Here is a 17751-nt window from a genome sequence, read left to right as displayed (position 1 = left end):
TGAGGGGATGTCCTGGCATTCCCTATCACGGCGTCAGCAGCAAACCAGTGGTGCTTAGGGTTAGGGATCTCAGCTCCCACATACAGCTTCTGAAAAAGCAGTCAACAAGCTTTAGTAAATTAGTTACTGCGGCTGACGTAGATTCTCAGACAAAGGGAGCATTAATTATTAGATTATAGACTTTGTTTGTGTGGGCTTGTTTTGCATGTATCATATTCTGCTTACTCAGAGTGCACAGTGTAGCCTTCTGCTTGTCTGTGGCACTTGATATTCAAAAGCAAGACAAGGTCAGTTTATAAAGGAATGCCACTATTTCGTAAAAGACTCTTGAGAACTTGCTGGGCGTTGTGTTGGCTGTCTGTTGTTCTGCAACTGAGCGCTAACTGCTTTAGAGGCCACAGGGAGGGAACAGCCATCAACAGGTTTAAACTGGATCAAAATCTGACAATCTCAAAATACGTTGACAAATTAACCAAAATCTCAGAAACCAGTACCAGAGGACACACAGCTGGAGACAGACTGCAGACATGTGGTGAGGGTATAGCGTGGTTCCCTAATCATGCTGCTGATGCTGAACCACTGGGTGGCTGTTGTTTTACCCCACATTGGTTGGTAGGCCTGAATCCACTGGGTAAAATTAGACCTGTAACCAGAAAAGAGTGCCCAATCCTGGATACACAGTCACAGTACAATCTTCAGCGTTTTGTAAGCCCGAAAAATATAAACTTGGGAACAAATTTGTGTTATAAAAAAAAATAAATAAAAAAAATCTAGAAGAATCTATTAAATATACTTGGTGTGTCCTTGTTTATTAGCGCTTCCCAAATTTTATCTTCGATAAAAGTTCTACCTGTCTCTCATAAACATAAACTATTACTATTAACATAAAATATAATTCTAAACAATTTGGCTAGCCAAACTTGCTTAGATAAAGGCAATTTTACTAAGAACACTGTGATCCAGAGAATAAAAGCAGTAAGGTGAACTTTGTGAAAAACAGAAGCAATGCTCGATTACATGGTAAAAGAATTTACTAATGAGTAAGGCTAAAGTTTGAGAAAACTTTTTTTTATTTAGTGTCCCTGATTTTTCTCCTCAATTCAGAATGTCCAGTAGTTTTTCCCTCCTCACTGCAGGTCCCACACAACTCAGCAGAACTGAAGGGTCAGTGGGCGTCCTCCGATCCCATGACTGAGCCAGCTTCCTCTTCCACACCCAGGAACTCGAGAGCCTATGTCAGCGAGCTACCGGCCTCTGTCTGCCTGTGCTCGCTAGCGCGATGAGGAGAAACAATCCCTGCTGGTTTTGCCTCCCTAACCCACCGGAGCTCCAGAGACAATGTGACACTCCCTTTGGAATCCCCAGCTAGAATCTACAACTTGGCACAGCCAGTATGTGAACCTGCGCTCCCCTGACTGCATGACTGCATGTAATTAACAGGTGAGCCACTGGGGGCACCAGAAGAAAATCACTTTTTATTTAAAAACAAAATCTAATACAGTAGCACACTGCCCTGCTACTTATATTCTAGCATGGTACTTAGTGCTGGGGCTAACATGGGTGTTTTGTAGATATATATGCAGTGCTCTGCCAAGTCACTTTTTTTTTATTCAATGAAAACTGCCCTGACAGAATCAGAGGTGATAATCATCAAACAAACCCAGCTAGAATCTATTGATCCAACTTCTTAATCAGACTCTAGCGTGACTCATACACAGGGCTCCGTGTACTGCACAGCAGACTCCCGGGACTGTATTGCTATTTCAAGAAGGTGTGCATTGTTTGCCGCCAATGAGAAAATGTTCATTTGTTTTATTAAGCCCTTGAAAATGACAGGGCTTGGGCTAGTCAGGCTGGCGAGTCTTTGCTGTGCAGCTTGCACACCAGCTGGCTTCACAACAATGGTGCTTTCCTCCCTAGGGCACTGTCTGTCTGCCTGGAGTGAGAACACAGTGTTAAGGAAAGACCATCTTTAAGAACCGCAGAACAATGGAACGGGGCCTTTACCAGCGCTGTACATGCTGCCAAGTTTATCTTCATGCTTTTTTCATGGTTTAGTACTTCTGCCCTATTGTTCTAGTTGGCATTCCTGTCTGCATGGTTAGGGTTTCTGTCTGCACAGTGTAAATGTTTGGAGACAGCACTTTGAAAAGTTTGCTCCCGGACATTCTGTCGAGAACGACATGCTGCCTTTGGGCTTAAAAAAAAAAAAAAAAAAAAAAAAAATGCCGAAATCTCCTGCAAAAGTATATGCCAGTATTATAACGCAGATTCTCCAGCAAATGGAATCAGAGCAAATACTAAATCAGAATAGCGTTTTCTGTAAAAGAGCCCTTTGGTTTATCATCTCATCTGAACACATAGCAAACAACAGCGCTTCCCTTTTTCAGGGTTTATTGACGAAGGGGGGGGGGGAGCTTATAAAACCAAAAATATATATTTTTCTGCTTACTACGAAATGACTGGCATGTTAGCAGGAGTCGAGGCTCTGCTTCGAACCTCCGATAAGGAGCCTCACCCTGCTTGGCAATGAATCCTGACAGTCAAAAAGCAAGGACTCCTGTGATAAAGAGAAGCACTGTGTTCTTGTCTTTTGAAAATGGTGTCTTTTGAATGTAATGCAAGCGAATCGTTACTCTCTCTTCGGACAATAAGGTAATAGACTAAAAGCAGATACCGATGCCAGTGTCAGAAGTGCATAATTAATAGTTTAGGGAATTATAAGCCCGCGTAATGCTTGGCCAGTGACGTCAGCTTTTTATTTCCCAGGTGATACAACCCATAATGCAACAATGACATCACAACAGAAACAGCCACTTCATGCACCTCAAGGACTCTGTTTCTTTTCATTAGGACTCTCAGCAAATAGTGGGTTGGGCCACCATTTGAATACAATAATGGTATTAAACACAGCGCTATCATTTGAGAGAAATGTTTTAAGTGGCTTGTTTATCTATTTTATTTATTTATTTATTTATTTATTTACAATCCTCAATGCATTTCCTGCGCTGGCATCATGTTGTGCCTCTGTCTGTCGCTGGGAGCGGAGGACAGGCTCTTGTGGTATCACTCTATGAGAAACACAAGCTCAGATCCCAATCCCTTCTATATAAAGAAACTGTTATTGGAGCAATTATGAGGTCGGTGGTGTTTTTTTATCTCAAAGGTCAAGAATCTCGACCAAATCTTTTTTTTTTATGTCTCATCTCGTGTTGATAATAGCCAGCGCTTCCAATAGTGATTCAGGAAAAAAGCTTAAGCTTAGAAAATGTACATTAACTAATGTATACTTCCTGTTACATTATTTGGCATGTATATCTCAGTTACAGTATGATACATGTTGTTAGCTCATCCTCGTGTTGAATAATACCAGCGCTTCTCCAATAGTGATAAAAATAAAAAAATAAAACCGTATACTTTTTTTTCCTTTTTTGCTGCTTTCTTTAACCCTCCATGGAAGAAAAAGCTAATAACTATAAAATGTACATGAATACAACATAATGTTAACCAGTAACAGTCTAAAAATTCCTGATTTTTTATAGATTTCTACCCTCACAAAAATTGTGTGCTAAATGCATATCGCAAACATCAGTGAATAATGACTACAGTGCAACTTATGGTAGTCATCTTACCTGTATTCTGAAATGTATCTGAATTAACAAGGTCTGCTAAAAACTGCTTAAAAATACTCACATCTCCTGAAAAACAGACCCCAGTATTATAATGCAGATGGTTACAGACCAAATCAGGATGCAGTTTTCTGAACAGCAGTCCTTTTACAGTAATAGAGGATACAACAATTAATTTGGCAATACTGTGATACTGTTCCTAAGAACACTGAATGCTTTTAAAGGAGAATTCTTTGAAAATTACCGGAATAGCGCTAGTCCAACAATTTTCCAGTATAATCACCACTGTTTACATTATATCTTGCATCTCGTTTCTGGTAACTGGGAATTAACTGGGTTACTATCTGCGCTCACATCCTTGAAGTAATCAACCACAGCCTCCTGGGGTTATTATTGGGAATTCTGGGAGGCCTGAACTCAGTGCAGCTACATTATACACAAGAATACCAAATGATATATTACTGTATTTTTAATAAATATGCTGCTATATTCTGTTAAATATAACTATGATTATTCAAAAATCACCGTACGGCCAGTTGAAGTGGTGACATCATCCTTGCGGATAATTGGTTATAATTATTGCGATCATATAACATTCTGAAGGTTAAAGAAAGTAGAGACACAACGCAGTGCTGTCTCTGTGTTTTGCATCAGAGAGTCAAACTTGAGCTCCATCCCATCCTGCCCCATCAGACATTTTCCTGTCCCATCCCATCCCATCTTGTGAAAAACGTTTCAATGTAATTTTTGTCCCCATCCTGTCCCACCAGATCTTTTCCCATCCTGTACTGTTCCGTAAGTATGTTTTTTGCAATCCCGTCCCTTCCCGTCTTGTCAAAAAATATCCTGTCCCATCCCGTTTTAGAAAAAGAGAAGACATTGGTTTCTTTTAACCTCTCGCTGTATGACATATCTTTCAGGCAGGCTATTATTTGGTCTTATTTCTTGTGTTTTTCATTCTCATCCTGTAACCAATTGAATTTTTGAAATGTCATTCACTACTGCCATATTACCTAGAAGAATAGCAAGAACCACACAAACCTACAGCATCCATTTCATTATGCGTGTTGATAACAGAAAAAAAAAAAAAAAACTTGAGAGCCACAGCCTTGAGTTTCACTTCTTCTTGAACTCCCAATAAGTTGAATTAATCCAATGATTTTCTGATTTTGACATATTTAGAATTTGTTGAGGTTTTTTACAGTTTTACTGTAAATGTTTGTTGCAATCAACGATAGCAAGCTGCAGTGGGGTCGAATTGAAGGGCGGGCCAGTGACATCACTAATTGGTTTACTATTACAACATCTAAGTTCTTGTCTGACAAACTTAAGTTTGGTTCTGGACTCTTCTTCGCGCAGCCTTCAGTTCCGCTCCCATCCGTTCCCCCGCGATTTAAAACTCTTTATTCCCGGTCCCACCCTCCCAGTTTCATTTCGGTTTCCATCCATTTTCTTTTAGGTGCACGATGGGTTGAGAGGTTGCTCACACGGTTTCTTCTTAAAATCCACTTGACAGCGACTCAGGTATCACAAGGAGGAAACTGGCAATTTGGACGAGCAGATCCAACTTGTACACTTGAAACATTGTTTCGTGCACCTCACTGCAAGCATGACAAAGTTCATTTTTATTTGTGGGAAAAATATGCCCCTTGTACCCCTTACAGGGTTAAGGTCACTCTGTTAAACACTCAATAGGGTTATATTTAGTAATACTAAAATAAACGTATTAAATTCAGCGTCAAGCATTACAACACGAGGTCTTTGTCAAGACTCGGTTAGTGTTTCTAAAGACACTTCATGAGCAAAAAGGGGGTATACAGTGGGGTTAGCTAAGGTATTATTATTATTATTATTATTATTATTATTATTATTATTATTATTATTATTATTATTATTATTATTTATTTATTTATTTATTTGACAGATGGTTTTATCCAATGTGACTTACAGGTGTTACAGGACAGTACAGGGTTACAATGCAAAAAATTATATTTAAATTCAGTAGAGTTTACAGTAAGTGCAAATTATACTACATAACTACAGTATGAACTAGGATGCAGCCAGTCAGGATTACAGCAAGTTATACCTGCAATATTAGCAGTGCAATAGTGCAAGGATAGCGCATCAGCTGAGGATCCAGTAATGTTGTAGGTAGATCAGGCCAGTCCAGTGCCGTGCAGGAGGGGCGGATGAAGAAATCTACAAGTGCAGTGGATCACATGCGCCGGGTGTTCACTCTCTGTGGAAAACAATGAGAGATGTAAGCATGCTGTATCCTTTCCGATACAGACGGAGACTGTTAGCAGAACGATGCTATCTCTAAAACACTCTTTATCTCTCCCTCAAGGTAAGATGTGAATCGTTTCCGTGCAGGAGCCACAGAGAATGCTATTGCTCCCCTGGCTTCCTATTTCACTCTGCCAGATTGGCATCAAACCTGAATGGTTAGCTATGAGATATGCAAGATGACAATGATGTAACTAATAACGGTAAGACAGTAAGTACAGTACAAAATCAATTTTTGATAAAACTAGCTTTTCTGAAAATATGCTAAATAAATAAATACACACATAAATAAATAAATAAATGAAATAGCCAAAGGATAAGATATGAAGATGCACAAAACTGAATTGGACCAAACCAGTTTGAGAAAACGTTGTGAAAAACAAAAAATTTTATATTTATATATTTATATATATATATATATAATATATATATATATATATATATATATATATATATTATATATATATATAATTAGCACATGCATAACGATTTATTTTTTATTTTATATGCAAATGTTTAAAGATTTTGACCTCAGGCTTTTTTTTTTTTTTTTTTGTAAAAGATTCTCTAGTTCTACTGTATTGCATCCATCTTGCATCGTTATTTGGTTGATGATTGCACTGTTTTTGTTATAATTATTACCGAAAAGATCTGTACATAAAACATTAATGTTAAATACCTACCAGAATAGCTCAATACGACACATATGAAATAAAACACGTGTTTTGTATAGAAGGCGTACCCGAGGCAGGCACTGTGATGTCACCGCTGTGTATAAACCGTGCCCGAACTAGGTCCTTTAAATAGCAGCTACAGACAGAGACCAATGCATTACAGCTGTTGCCCTTCTTATTTGCTCAACACCAGAGCAAGACTGTAAAGAATCCGAAGAAAGAAACGAAGGAAACACACACGATGTCTTATGGAAGTACAGACTCGCTCATGGTCAGCCCCTCTGCCCACGGCACCAATAAGTTCGACACGGCCCACCGCAAGAAAGCCGTGGCTAACATCTTCGAAAACGTCAAAGAAGATTCGGTTCTGAAGCTGTTTCAGAAAACCGGGGACAGCAAAGCGCAGGAGAGAGCCAAAATCATCTTCTCCCTGGACCAAGAGCCCGAGGAGATTGCGAGGGGCTTGGTGGCACTGAAACAGAGGAAAAAAAACAAGATGCTGCGGATTGCAAACTTTATCCGCGCTTCGATGAAACTTCTTTGAGCGACACGTACAAGTAAGCCGGTTGACGACTTGGCTAGCTATTATGACTACCGTAGAACAACTAATGACAAGGACTGAAGCAGGACACGGCGGAGAGCCACGCCACGCTGCACAGTCAAGCGACACGCACTGTGAGATGAACAGAGAGATGGCGATTACACAGAATACAAGATAACGACACGCACCCCTTTTGTGCACGGTAAAGGAGCATGGAAAATTATGAAGAACAAAAACCAAATACACGCACAGGACTTGAGAACACCAGAGACAGTGTGAAATGCGCGACTGTGCAAAAAACAAAACAAAACCACCACCACCAAAAAAATACGGGTCTTTTGTTTCCAAGCAAAACTAGAAAACGAGACTTTGTACTGGACTGCTGCAATTAATCCACGGTGGTTAATTGATTTGACTTTTATGCATTTGTTAAAATGCATCAGCTCGCCTTACAGGTGCTGCAATTTCAGGAGGAGATGCAACAGGCTTGCAAGACCTGCATGCGACAAAAACGTTGGGCACTTAAAAACTAAACTGCGGAACGTGTTGCATTAGGTGTGACTGAATTGTTACCTTCTCTTGTGGCAGTAAATGTTATAACTACAATAACAACGTTTATAGTATTTGTATTATTAATAGTGGTTATTTATTTTGCCATGCATTTTTTTTTTTTTTTTGTTTGTGATAAAAAATATATACATGACACGAAATGTGATTGTCCTACTAAGGATGTCATGTAATCAGCACAATAAATTTTTTATATTCTATGAAATGAAAGTTTTATTTTCTGTCTTTTTAAAAATTGTTACCTTAGATATGTGGGACCAGAACACACAGTACATATTTTGTAATTTAATGGGATATTTGAATGAAACCAAAAAGAGTTTTCATTGCAAGCCAGGAAACCAAAACAAGTTTTCATTGCAAACTCTGCGATTCTATTAACCAGCCTTTCAATCTCTTTAAAAAAACGAATTGATGCCTGCAGCATCTTATCCAAAGGTTTCTGGGCTGATTCACCATGTAGCATTTTACATCACATAAAGCCTGCTCAATTTCCATGCAACTAACCCATCATCACCACTGGAAATGGGGATTGCAATGCCAATCTGGGTACCTTACAGAAAGGGCAGTGTATATATTAACACATAGCTGCATAACAATGGGCTTTCCTGGAGTGCTTTGATGCTGGAGTATGGTTTGCTATTCTTTACCCCACTGTAACTGGCCCCCCTGCCTAATATTTGCATTCCCTGAATAGATTACTACTGTCCCACATACAGGTATCAGTCCGGCAGTAGTACCCCAAAAGTTATTTTTTTTTTTTTTTTAAAGATAGGATAAGCCCATATGCAAGAAGTACAAGAAATGTGCCTTTACTTTCGGTTTTACTTTTTGGTTTGATGTCCCGGACAGGCAAGTTTAGCTGCTGCATTTCAAAATAGAAAATGAATTGATAACTATTAAAAAAAAAAACCAAAACACACACACACACACACACACGCACACAAAGCATTATTTTATATTTGGAAAGGACTTTCATACTCAAGTGTTTCCAGGCAGGTTTTCAGTAGTTTCCTTTATGACAAAGAATGCATTGATCATAATCCTAACTCAATATTTGAACTGGGGGGTTGTTTTATTACGCACTGCTCATGATTATAGCAGTTGGAGCAAACCGGTTTGTGCATGCAAGATAAGGTATTTGCTACAAAGGTTATTAACACCAGGACTGGGCACCTATACAAAAATTTCTCAGACGGTAGCAACATGTAACTGGAATCTAGGGGGCAACAGCTATCTGTGCTATGCACCTGCCCTGTTTAGACTGAACCTACTGCATCTAGCAGATTTGCAATACTTCATAGTGACTTGCTTGGGTAAGATAGTGGCTCTATCTCAAACTAACTGTACATTGCCATTGTGGCCTTAGCCTACTTGAGACGTCATCCCATCACACAGTCATACGTTCTGAGGTAAGACTTGGTGTAAAAGTCAAGCTTCGGAAAGAGCTTTTCTATAGCATAGTTCTGCTGTGTTCAGGACAGTAGCTCTAGTACTGTCAGGGTTTTATTCATTGACTGGATTGAATCATATTGTTTCAAGACCACAGTGGTATATTTTCAGGTGATATTGGGATTGAAATAACTTGTAGAGAGGCAATAGTTTGCCCGTGTAGGTAACCCTTGATTTTTTTAAACTTTCATTAAACTGCTGTCTAGTGAAACTCCTTTTTAATACTGTCAAATTTCCCAGCAGTATAATACCAGTGTACTTAATGAGTCAGTCAGTGTGAGGTTACCCACTGTTTTGTCTTTTGTTATGGTAACAGGAGCAGACAACACAGTGCTGTGTGGGGGCTGTGTGTGTAACTTCCTGAACACCTCTTCCTTAAATTCCGGAAGAATCTAGTTCTGACTGACCAGGGTGTGGAATAAATGCCAGCATGTGGCTTGCGGGACCCAGTAAACACTCCTTCAGCAGATTCAGAGGCAACCTCCCCAGGCAAAGGATTTTCACCTTGAAGCTTTACTTTCCAGTCCTGGATGTATTGCTCAAAATTCATTAATTAAAAGAAGAGCAAAAATCTTTATAAGTTGGGGATTATTTGCACAGTAATTTTGAATCATGTTTTAACTATACTTAATGCTTACTGTCTTTATTTTTGCTTGCTTTCCGTGCTTTCACTTTTACTGCACTTTACTATGCTTTTACCACAGTTTACTACAGTAAACTTTTAGAAGGATGACAACGCCCTAGTCCCTTACAGTTCGGCTGCCCCATTTTGTTTTCTAGACTTTTTGGTGCAGTCCATTTTTCTTCGACCACTTCCTGTGCTGCAGTAACAGGATCTCTCACCTGAGTCCTGCACTCAATGAAGACCAAACGCTTATTCAACTACCCAGTTATTGGGGAAGGAGTGAAAATATATACAGCAGTGTGCAAATTTATTACAACAACCCATTGCTCCTGCAGTTTTGATTTGTTGTGGGTAAGAAGTCAAACCACTGCCACAGAAAATCTTGGACAATTGTCAAAATAGGCAAATTACTGATTGTCTAATTTAATTGATGACTTTTAATAGGCCGCACATGCAATTCATTTCAAATAGTAAGAGAAAAGGAACACACAGCCTCAAATGATTAAATGCAGGAGACTTTATAGAAGTTGTCTAAGATGCCTGATTAAAGCACAAAGTGGTCTAACATTTTCACATGAGTGCCTATTGTTTCTATATCCCTGATTACTGAGTGGAATTGTTGAGAGGATTACTGGGTGGAGTGTGGATGATACCTTAGGGGGACTTTCCATTTAACTTCAATGCAATTTAAAACACATGTTTTAATGTAATTCCTACTCTATTAATGGCAAGACCGTGTTGCCTTTATCTCTGGGCCACCTTGGGGCAAGCCTACAGCAAGCCCTGGCCCCCATAATCCTGTTCCCATAGATACCCTCCATCATATTGTGTCCCATGAAGGTACTTTGCAGGGTAAAGAAAAAGACTGATAAATTCACCTTTCTGTTTTCTCCAGGAATTCAACGTGTCAGCAAAACCAGGAGTTGTTAGGAATATTTAGCAGCTGAGGTTCTTTATCAAGAACGGTTAGCTGTGGAAACCTAGATTTTGTACTTTGGTTCCCATTTCGACTGCCTTATTTTTCATGCATGCATTTTGACAAGCCATAAAAAAGCATGGATAAAACTGCCCTGGTACAGCATATAAAGAGAATACAGAACGGGTCTCAGTGATCGGAGCGATCTTCCTTCCACTGTTATATCACGAGTCTCATAGCATAACCTCTATTAACAGCTGTCAGAACCCCCCCCCCCCCCCCCCCCCTCCCAGCGCTGGTCTGCATTGTGTTTTACCGAGTCTCTTCCTGTAATGACCTCTGTTCCTGCGGTCTGGCTCCAGTGCAGGGAGTGTTTGATATTTATACAGACGGCTTGTCTCTGGAGCGCCAGGCTTGAGGGGTTGGGTGGGGGTATCTTATTGTTCTACAAGTGCTTGGATCTGTGGAACTGGAACTATAAATAGAACCCCCAGAAATCGTATAATAAACAGGTTCAAATTAACTAGAATAATCCTCCCGGTTCAATACTTAAAGTATAAAACCCCATTAAGCCACGTACTGTGTAAGGGCGTCTTATGGCCACTTCTAAGTTTATAACCATCTGTTTGCAATTGCAAATAGAACAGGTGAGTTCTGTGCTTGCCTGCCAATGTTAGAGCCATCTGCTTGCTTGCGTTTGCAGTGTAGAAGCTGGAAAGCTCCATAGAAAAAAAAAAACTACTGGTTCACAAATCGTACGTCGACACTAGACCGGGGTGACCAAACCAACCCCTTTCATTTCATTTAGATATCTTCTTGTGCATTCAGATTGCCCAAGCCCTGAATCAGATTGTTATAAAGGCATTTTCTTATAAATGCTGTAGCTACATGTTATTGCTATAGCCTGTGATTATTACCAATAGCGACCGGCTGCTGACCTGCTGTTGTCTCTATGGATCCTTTGTGACGTTTTCATTGAATCTGCACTGTTTTGTTCTATAGGATAATGCGAGAAACTGACTTGCAGGCAGACTGCAATGGGCATGTCCCTGCAGCTGTGGTATTACTGTACACAACAGTATCAGAAGTAGCACAAGGGCAGTGGCTGGGGTTTTGTTTAGTAACATTACATTTGCATACACAAACAATTGACAATCCCCAGGAGGTCTCCAATGTAGTGAACTGCTGTGCAGATGTGGGTGTTACGAAGATAGATTTTGTTTAGTTTAATTCACATCTTTTACTCAAATGGACTGTCAAAACATTCACGCACATTGCATCAGTGAGGACTTAAAGCAGAACAGCTCAGCGGCTTGAAATACACAGAAACACGCTGGTTCTGCTCAACACTTTAATGAGGAAAACCATAATTCTGTGTAGCATATTGTAAGTGAACTTCACTTTAAGGCTAATTGCATTTCGGATGAATGCGTCTTGGTGCTACGCAAAGCAAAATGTAACTGAGGAACCGTAAATCTGAGGGATACAAAACCAGATGTATTTCTCTTCATATAACACAGGCTGTCCGTCAAATCAACAGTACGAAGGCCACTCTTGAAAAGAATACCTCTGTTTAGAAAGGGGAACAAGACTAAAAGGCTAAAATATGCACAAGGACACAGAAACTTGATAGATGGAACAATGGTCAAAGATGCCTTTGCTTGGCTTGTTTATTTCAAAATTTCAAATTAATAGCACAAGCACTGCTATCTGTTACCCGATAAAACCAGGCATGAGGGGAAAACCATTCAGAATGAGTGATAAAGAAATTGTTTAAAGATGTCGGCAGATACTGTAGGTCTGTAGTCTGTTAAGTCACAACATTTGTAGTGTAGTACTTATTAGCCGAGTTGAACTTTTTCCAAAAAGTGAATTCTCAAAAGTAACTGAGTCACAGCATACGAAATTTTCTAACTGAGAGAACTGCGTAGATCCGACTTCAGGAAAGTAACAGCGCTGGGTACGTGTGAGAATATCCATTTGAACCAATCCTGATAAAGAAAGAAGGCGGGTTCCACCTTTTCTGGAACCGGGATTTGCTGAATGCCCACAAAGCGTGACCATATCAGAAAGCAGACATGAGGAGGGGTGGGCGGGGCGATTAACTGAGGAATTGTGGGGATTGAAGTCCTGCGCTGGCGACTGCTTTTGCGAAACATAAAAAAAAACTGAAAAACATGCATGATAATAAACAGGCAAATAATAGCCAAACCGCCAAAGACAAGATTTACATGCTAGATGTTTTTAAAAACAAGCCAAATTTGGCTGTGAAAACTTAAAGCTGAGGGAACACAAAGCCACGTTCTGGCTTGGAGACTTGAGGTTTGACAGCAAAGTCACCTCAAACTAGGTGACCCAGTCTCCTGGACCCAGGTTTCAAGCCACTGTTCCTGTAAAAGTGGTTGCCTCAGAGAGCTGGAATACACATATAAGACATCATTACACAGAGCAGTCTTAAACAATCTGACAACTACAAATCTTTAAAGCAAAAAACTTTTAAACTACATACAGCTATGGCCAAATGCCACCCTGAGGAATGAACAAAATTAGCTTCATAAAGTCGAATGAAACATGCTGGACAATGTTACGTTAACATCCTGAATTACATACCGCTTTGTAATTTTCCATATAGTTAAAAAAAAAGTGACATTTCAAAATGATGTTCATATATATCCTAAAATTGTAGGTGATCCAAAACTTTTGGCCATAGCTGTACCTCCCCAACATTAGAAACCTGGCTTTGGTTACAGCAATCTTTTTAACCTATTGCAGTCCAACGCACAGGACCCCCAGTTAAACCATGCTTGTTTATCCACAGTCTGATTCACAGACACAACCCTCCAAGCTCACAGATTATAGTCTGGAAGGGGGATTCCAGTGTGCGTAATTGCTGACATTGGGAGGGGTTTGTGTTACCACTCAAATCCCCAGGTCAAACAATGGTGGAAGCCAGTTTACGCATTTTGCAGATTACTGGGGAGCTGAGGCCAGCATCAGACGTTATCCAGGGGAAGTGCAAACAGATTTATTCTGAGCTGGGAGCAGTTCCAACTGATACAGTCCTGGGATCTGCCTTTTCGTTCTCGTAACAGGCTCTTTTGATGCATTAAATAGAAAAAACATTACAAGAAGAATTTAATCTTCTCTGGGTTAAGGCTTTGTCAAAATTCTCATGCATCCTATCCTGTGTACAGATGACATCCCGTGCGTAGAACTTATGTCCACTTCTAAAGTGAAAAATATAAACACTGTTTGTGTTCTGGCTGGGCGAAGTCGCTGGTCTTCTCAGGGGATTCCGGAGGGAGCGTTGCATTGGCGCTGGCGCTCCCACGGGTTAGGGAGGCAAAACCGTTCAGGGATTGTTTCTCCTCATCGCGCTACAGCTGACCCTGCCAGCCAGACATCCAGTTAGCTCAGAGTGGAAACCTGCAGGGCTGGCCTTTGTCCTCCAGAGGTAGCTCGCTGACATCCGCTCTCGAGTTCCTGGATGTGGAAGAGGAAGCTGGCTCGGTGGTAGGATCGGAGGACGCCCGCTGACCCCTTCAGTCCTCCTGAGCTGTGTGGGGGAATTGCAGCGGTGAGGGGGGAGGGGGACTGGACATTTTAAATTGTGAAGAAAATCAGGGGGGAAAGTAATTGGGCACTCTAAATAAAATTAAAAAATACACTCTGGTGTAACAGCACCATAGTGCAGGAGTACAATCTGTAGTGCGTTTATTGTTATAACAGAAATAATTTGGCACAGTTTGAGCTGACAGAACCTTTATACAGGCGTGCATGAGATGACATCTTGTATAATAATACGAGGTGCCTGCACACCATCTAGTAACTCGTACAAGAAATAGCCACAGAAATCAGAACTGGAAAGTAATTCTTACAAAGTAGTGCAACTGAAAAAAATCGTGTGAGGAACAGATCGGATAGTAACACTTGCATTCCAGAACAGTAGATAGATTAGAATTTCCGTCAAGTTCTGTACACGGTTGGCTTGGGTTAGTATGTTCTCTAAATAATTATAAAACGGTTCTAATCAAACATAGTCCATCTATACCCCTACTGGGGTTCACTGTCCAGTCAGTTGGACACAATGAACGCTAGGGTAAAAGGGAGAGATGGTCTCTCGGTCAGTTAATTTAAGCACTTGTAAAAATCTAGTAAGAGGAGCTCTGGTGGTCTTAGCACAGCTCTGAGCGGATTTTGGACCAAACACGTCATGCTTGCCACGTTTGCCTACTGCAGTCAGCACATTGTACTTTGTACTGTCCAGATTTGTTTTAATGCCTCTGTCCTTTCCTCTTTCTGCTTAGATCATTATTAATTAGGCTTAACCACTCCAGCAGAAAATGTTAATTATCATCCCCTGTGTCTGTTTCTGAGAAAGCGCCTAAAAGTTACAATTCTAAAGTGTTAGAAAAAAAAAAAAAAAAAAAAAAAAAAAAAAAAAAAAGATCTAGCAGGAACACGCTTCAGTGCTGCTAGTCACGCTTGTGATTTGCAGACGTTCCCTAGACAGGTAGCACTGGGCAAACAAACAGCACCTGCTTTCTAAATCTGTTGTGATGATATTTATGAATTCGGGTCAGCTGTGTGGTGAGCCGTTTGCTTTAGTTAGATACTGCAGGTCACAACTCCGGTCACCAGAAGGTTCTCAGGAAAAGGACACTGTATCAGTACTTTAAACATGACGTTATTGACTTGTTTAGTCTAAAAATAGGGTAGGTGTCTGAAAATAGAGAACATTTTTATAGGAGCTTAATCAAAATGCTATCTATAGGCAGTGATGTCTGTAAACATATCAACTTAAAATTATGCAAATGTTTGATTCTGCAACATTTCAGTTTGCTTTGGCACAACTAAAATTGGAAGAGGTTTTTATGTGTACTGGATTCTGTTGAGCTGAGGAGAACACATAGAAACATAACCCCTGCCTGAGCCAAACAATCTCATCCAAAGAAATATTTGAGGGCTGCATCACATCGATATTAGGGTCTGCTTTGGAATATAATGCAAGTTATTTCGTGTTATTTCATTTTGCTAACAAGCTGACCTTGATAGAATACAGTATTGCAGTTCCCTCAATAATTCCTCTGTCATTTATTTTATCCTGTAAGTATTTGGCTTGCGAAAGGGAAGTTTTCAGTTTCATTGGTAGTACAATATTCTTCCCTGAAGAATGGCCACAGCAGCTCTGCTACACACACAAACAAGAGATATTGAGGGTCACAGACATATATACAGTGAAAGAGATGCCAAGATCGACATTGTGAGCCGTTTGGTTTTCTGTTATCTGCAGGGAGCAACAGCAGAATTTGCCATAGAGCAGGAAGATATGTCCCCATATTCAGCCCTATAAGGACTGATTTAAGAAATGTTTTAAGGACTGTTGTTTCAAAGTCTGTTTTGATTAATAAAACCAATCGTACACTTCATAAAATCCCCTTTCTACCCTTTAGAGAGGCCTTAGAAGCTTATTCTAGTTTTTTCAACAAACTGTTTAACTGAAGAGAATCCTTAAATACACTCCTTAATAAACATTCCTTAAAACATTCCTTAAATGATCTCCAAAAAGATATTGCTGCTCTAGAAAGAGTGCAAAGAAGAGCGACCAGAATTATTCCGGGCTTAAAAGGCATGTCATATGCAGACAGGCTAAAAGAATTGAATCTGTTCAGTCTTGAACAAAGAAGACTACGTGGCGACCTAATTCAAGCATTCAAAATTCTAAAAGGTATTGACAGTGTCGACGCAAGGGACTTTTTCAGCCTGAAAAAAGAAACAAGGACCAGGGGTCACAAATGGAGATTAGACAAAGGGGCATTCAGAACAGAAAATAGGAGACACTTTTTTACACAGAGAATTGTGAGGGTCTGGAATCAACTCCCCAGTAATGTTGTTGAAGCTGACACCCTGGGATCCTTCAAGAAGCTGCTTGATGAGATTTTGGGATCAATAAGCTACTAACAACCAAACGAGCAAGATGGGCCGAATGGCCTCCTCTCGTTTGTAAACTTTCTTATGTTCTTATGTTCTTATGTATAGACAACAATAGGGCCCAACAGCAATAGCAAAAACATAAATAAATATTATTGAATTGTTTGTTTTAGGAGGTGTTTCCATTCTCAGAATACCATTGAACCTGTATGCACATATGAGGAGGGTCCTCGTAATCCGAGATTACGTTAATCTACAAGGTTACAAATGTATATAAATCAGCAGGTTGTCAGAATCAATGCAATCAGAAAAGCTTGTAGGAGAAGTATAATCATGTTCACCAAGTAGGGTGTGACAGACAGACAGACAGAGTGACAGACAGACAGACAGACAGCCGGACAGAGCGGAGCATTTGAGGAGAGGCATCCATCAGCTTGGTTAGGAATGGTTTTCCACAGCAGCAGTGCAAAGTGGCTAACTGACTACAATCACCTCGTTTCAACACCAAAGAGGGACACCGCAGTGTTATATCCTGCTGAGATGCTGAGCGACTGTGCCGTGGGCTTTTCAGTTCGGCAGGTCAGAAGCCCTCGCGATTAGGGAATGTTCTGAGGAGAGGGAAAGCAGCTATCGTCTTGCCCAAATCCAGGGGTCTGAATCAGGCAACATTGTGGAAGAAAATTGCAAATTAGTGTTCAAAAGCAGGTCTAATCCAAACCATTTGGGACCTTGCACAGATCAGTGTTTTGTGCTAATGAGCAGAATTTGTGCCTGACTCCTTGTCTGGTCTTTGTTTGATGTTTTTTGACGCTTAACATTTCATCACAACCATTTGGTTGTTCCAGCTGTACATGTTGCGACACATCATAGAATGATTTGCAGTTGAGTTAGTTTGTGCTAATTCCTCACCACCCAGTCATATTGCGATGGGAAGACCAGCTCACCATATATATATACTGTTTGGCAGCTTTACCCAGTTTAATTGAGTGCTCTGGTGTGGGGCATGGTACACTGACATACCCTGGGACTCCTGATTCCTCTGGAAGGAGGAACGAATGCTGTAGTTTTCTTAGGAGCCAATCAGCCACCTGCAAGGTATCAATAGCTAAAAAGTGGTGCTGTTGGCTCACTAG

The 17751-nt window shown here is 40.3% G+C and overlaps 1 protein-coding gene and 1 long non-coding RNA gene across 2 annotated transcripts in view; one reads left to right on the top strand and one right to left on the bottom strand.

Moving 5' to 3' along the window:
• Positions 1-3541: 3541 nt before the first annotated feature.
• The window catches only part of LOC121302974, a 30639-nt gene continuing 16429 nt past the window's right edge, over positions 3542-17751 (bottom strand). Inside the window, exons 3-4 of the long non-coding RNA XR_005947747.1 lie at positions 5716-5868; positions 3542-5230 (exon numbers count right to left, since the gene is read on the bottom strand). This is a non-coding gene — a long non-coding RNA (uncharacterized LOC121302974). The remainder of the gene's footprint in view (positions 5231-5715; positions 5869-17751) is intronic.
• Positions 6709-7902, top strand: LOC121302973 (transcriptional and immune response regulator-like). The gene has a single exon (XM_041233342.1). The coding sequence runs from the start codon at positions 6831-6833 to the stop codon at positions 7131-7133; it is 303 nt and encodes a 100-aa protein (XP_041089276.1). The 5' UTR covers positions 6709-6830; the 3' UTR covers positions 7134-7902.

This window comes from Polyodon spathula, chromosome 31, assembly GCF_017654505.1.
Source record: "Polyodon spathula isolate WHYD16114869_AA chromosome 31, ASM1765450v1, whole genome shotgun sequence".
Lineage (NCBI taxonomy): Eukaryota > Metazoa > Chordata > Actinopteri > Acipenseriformes > Polyodontidae > Polyodon > Polyodon spathula.
This window is presented reverse-complemented; position numbering and strand designations above follow the sequence as displayed.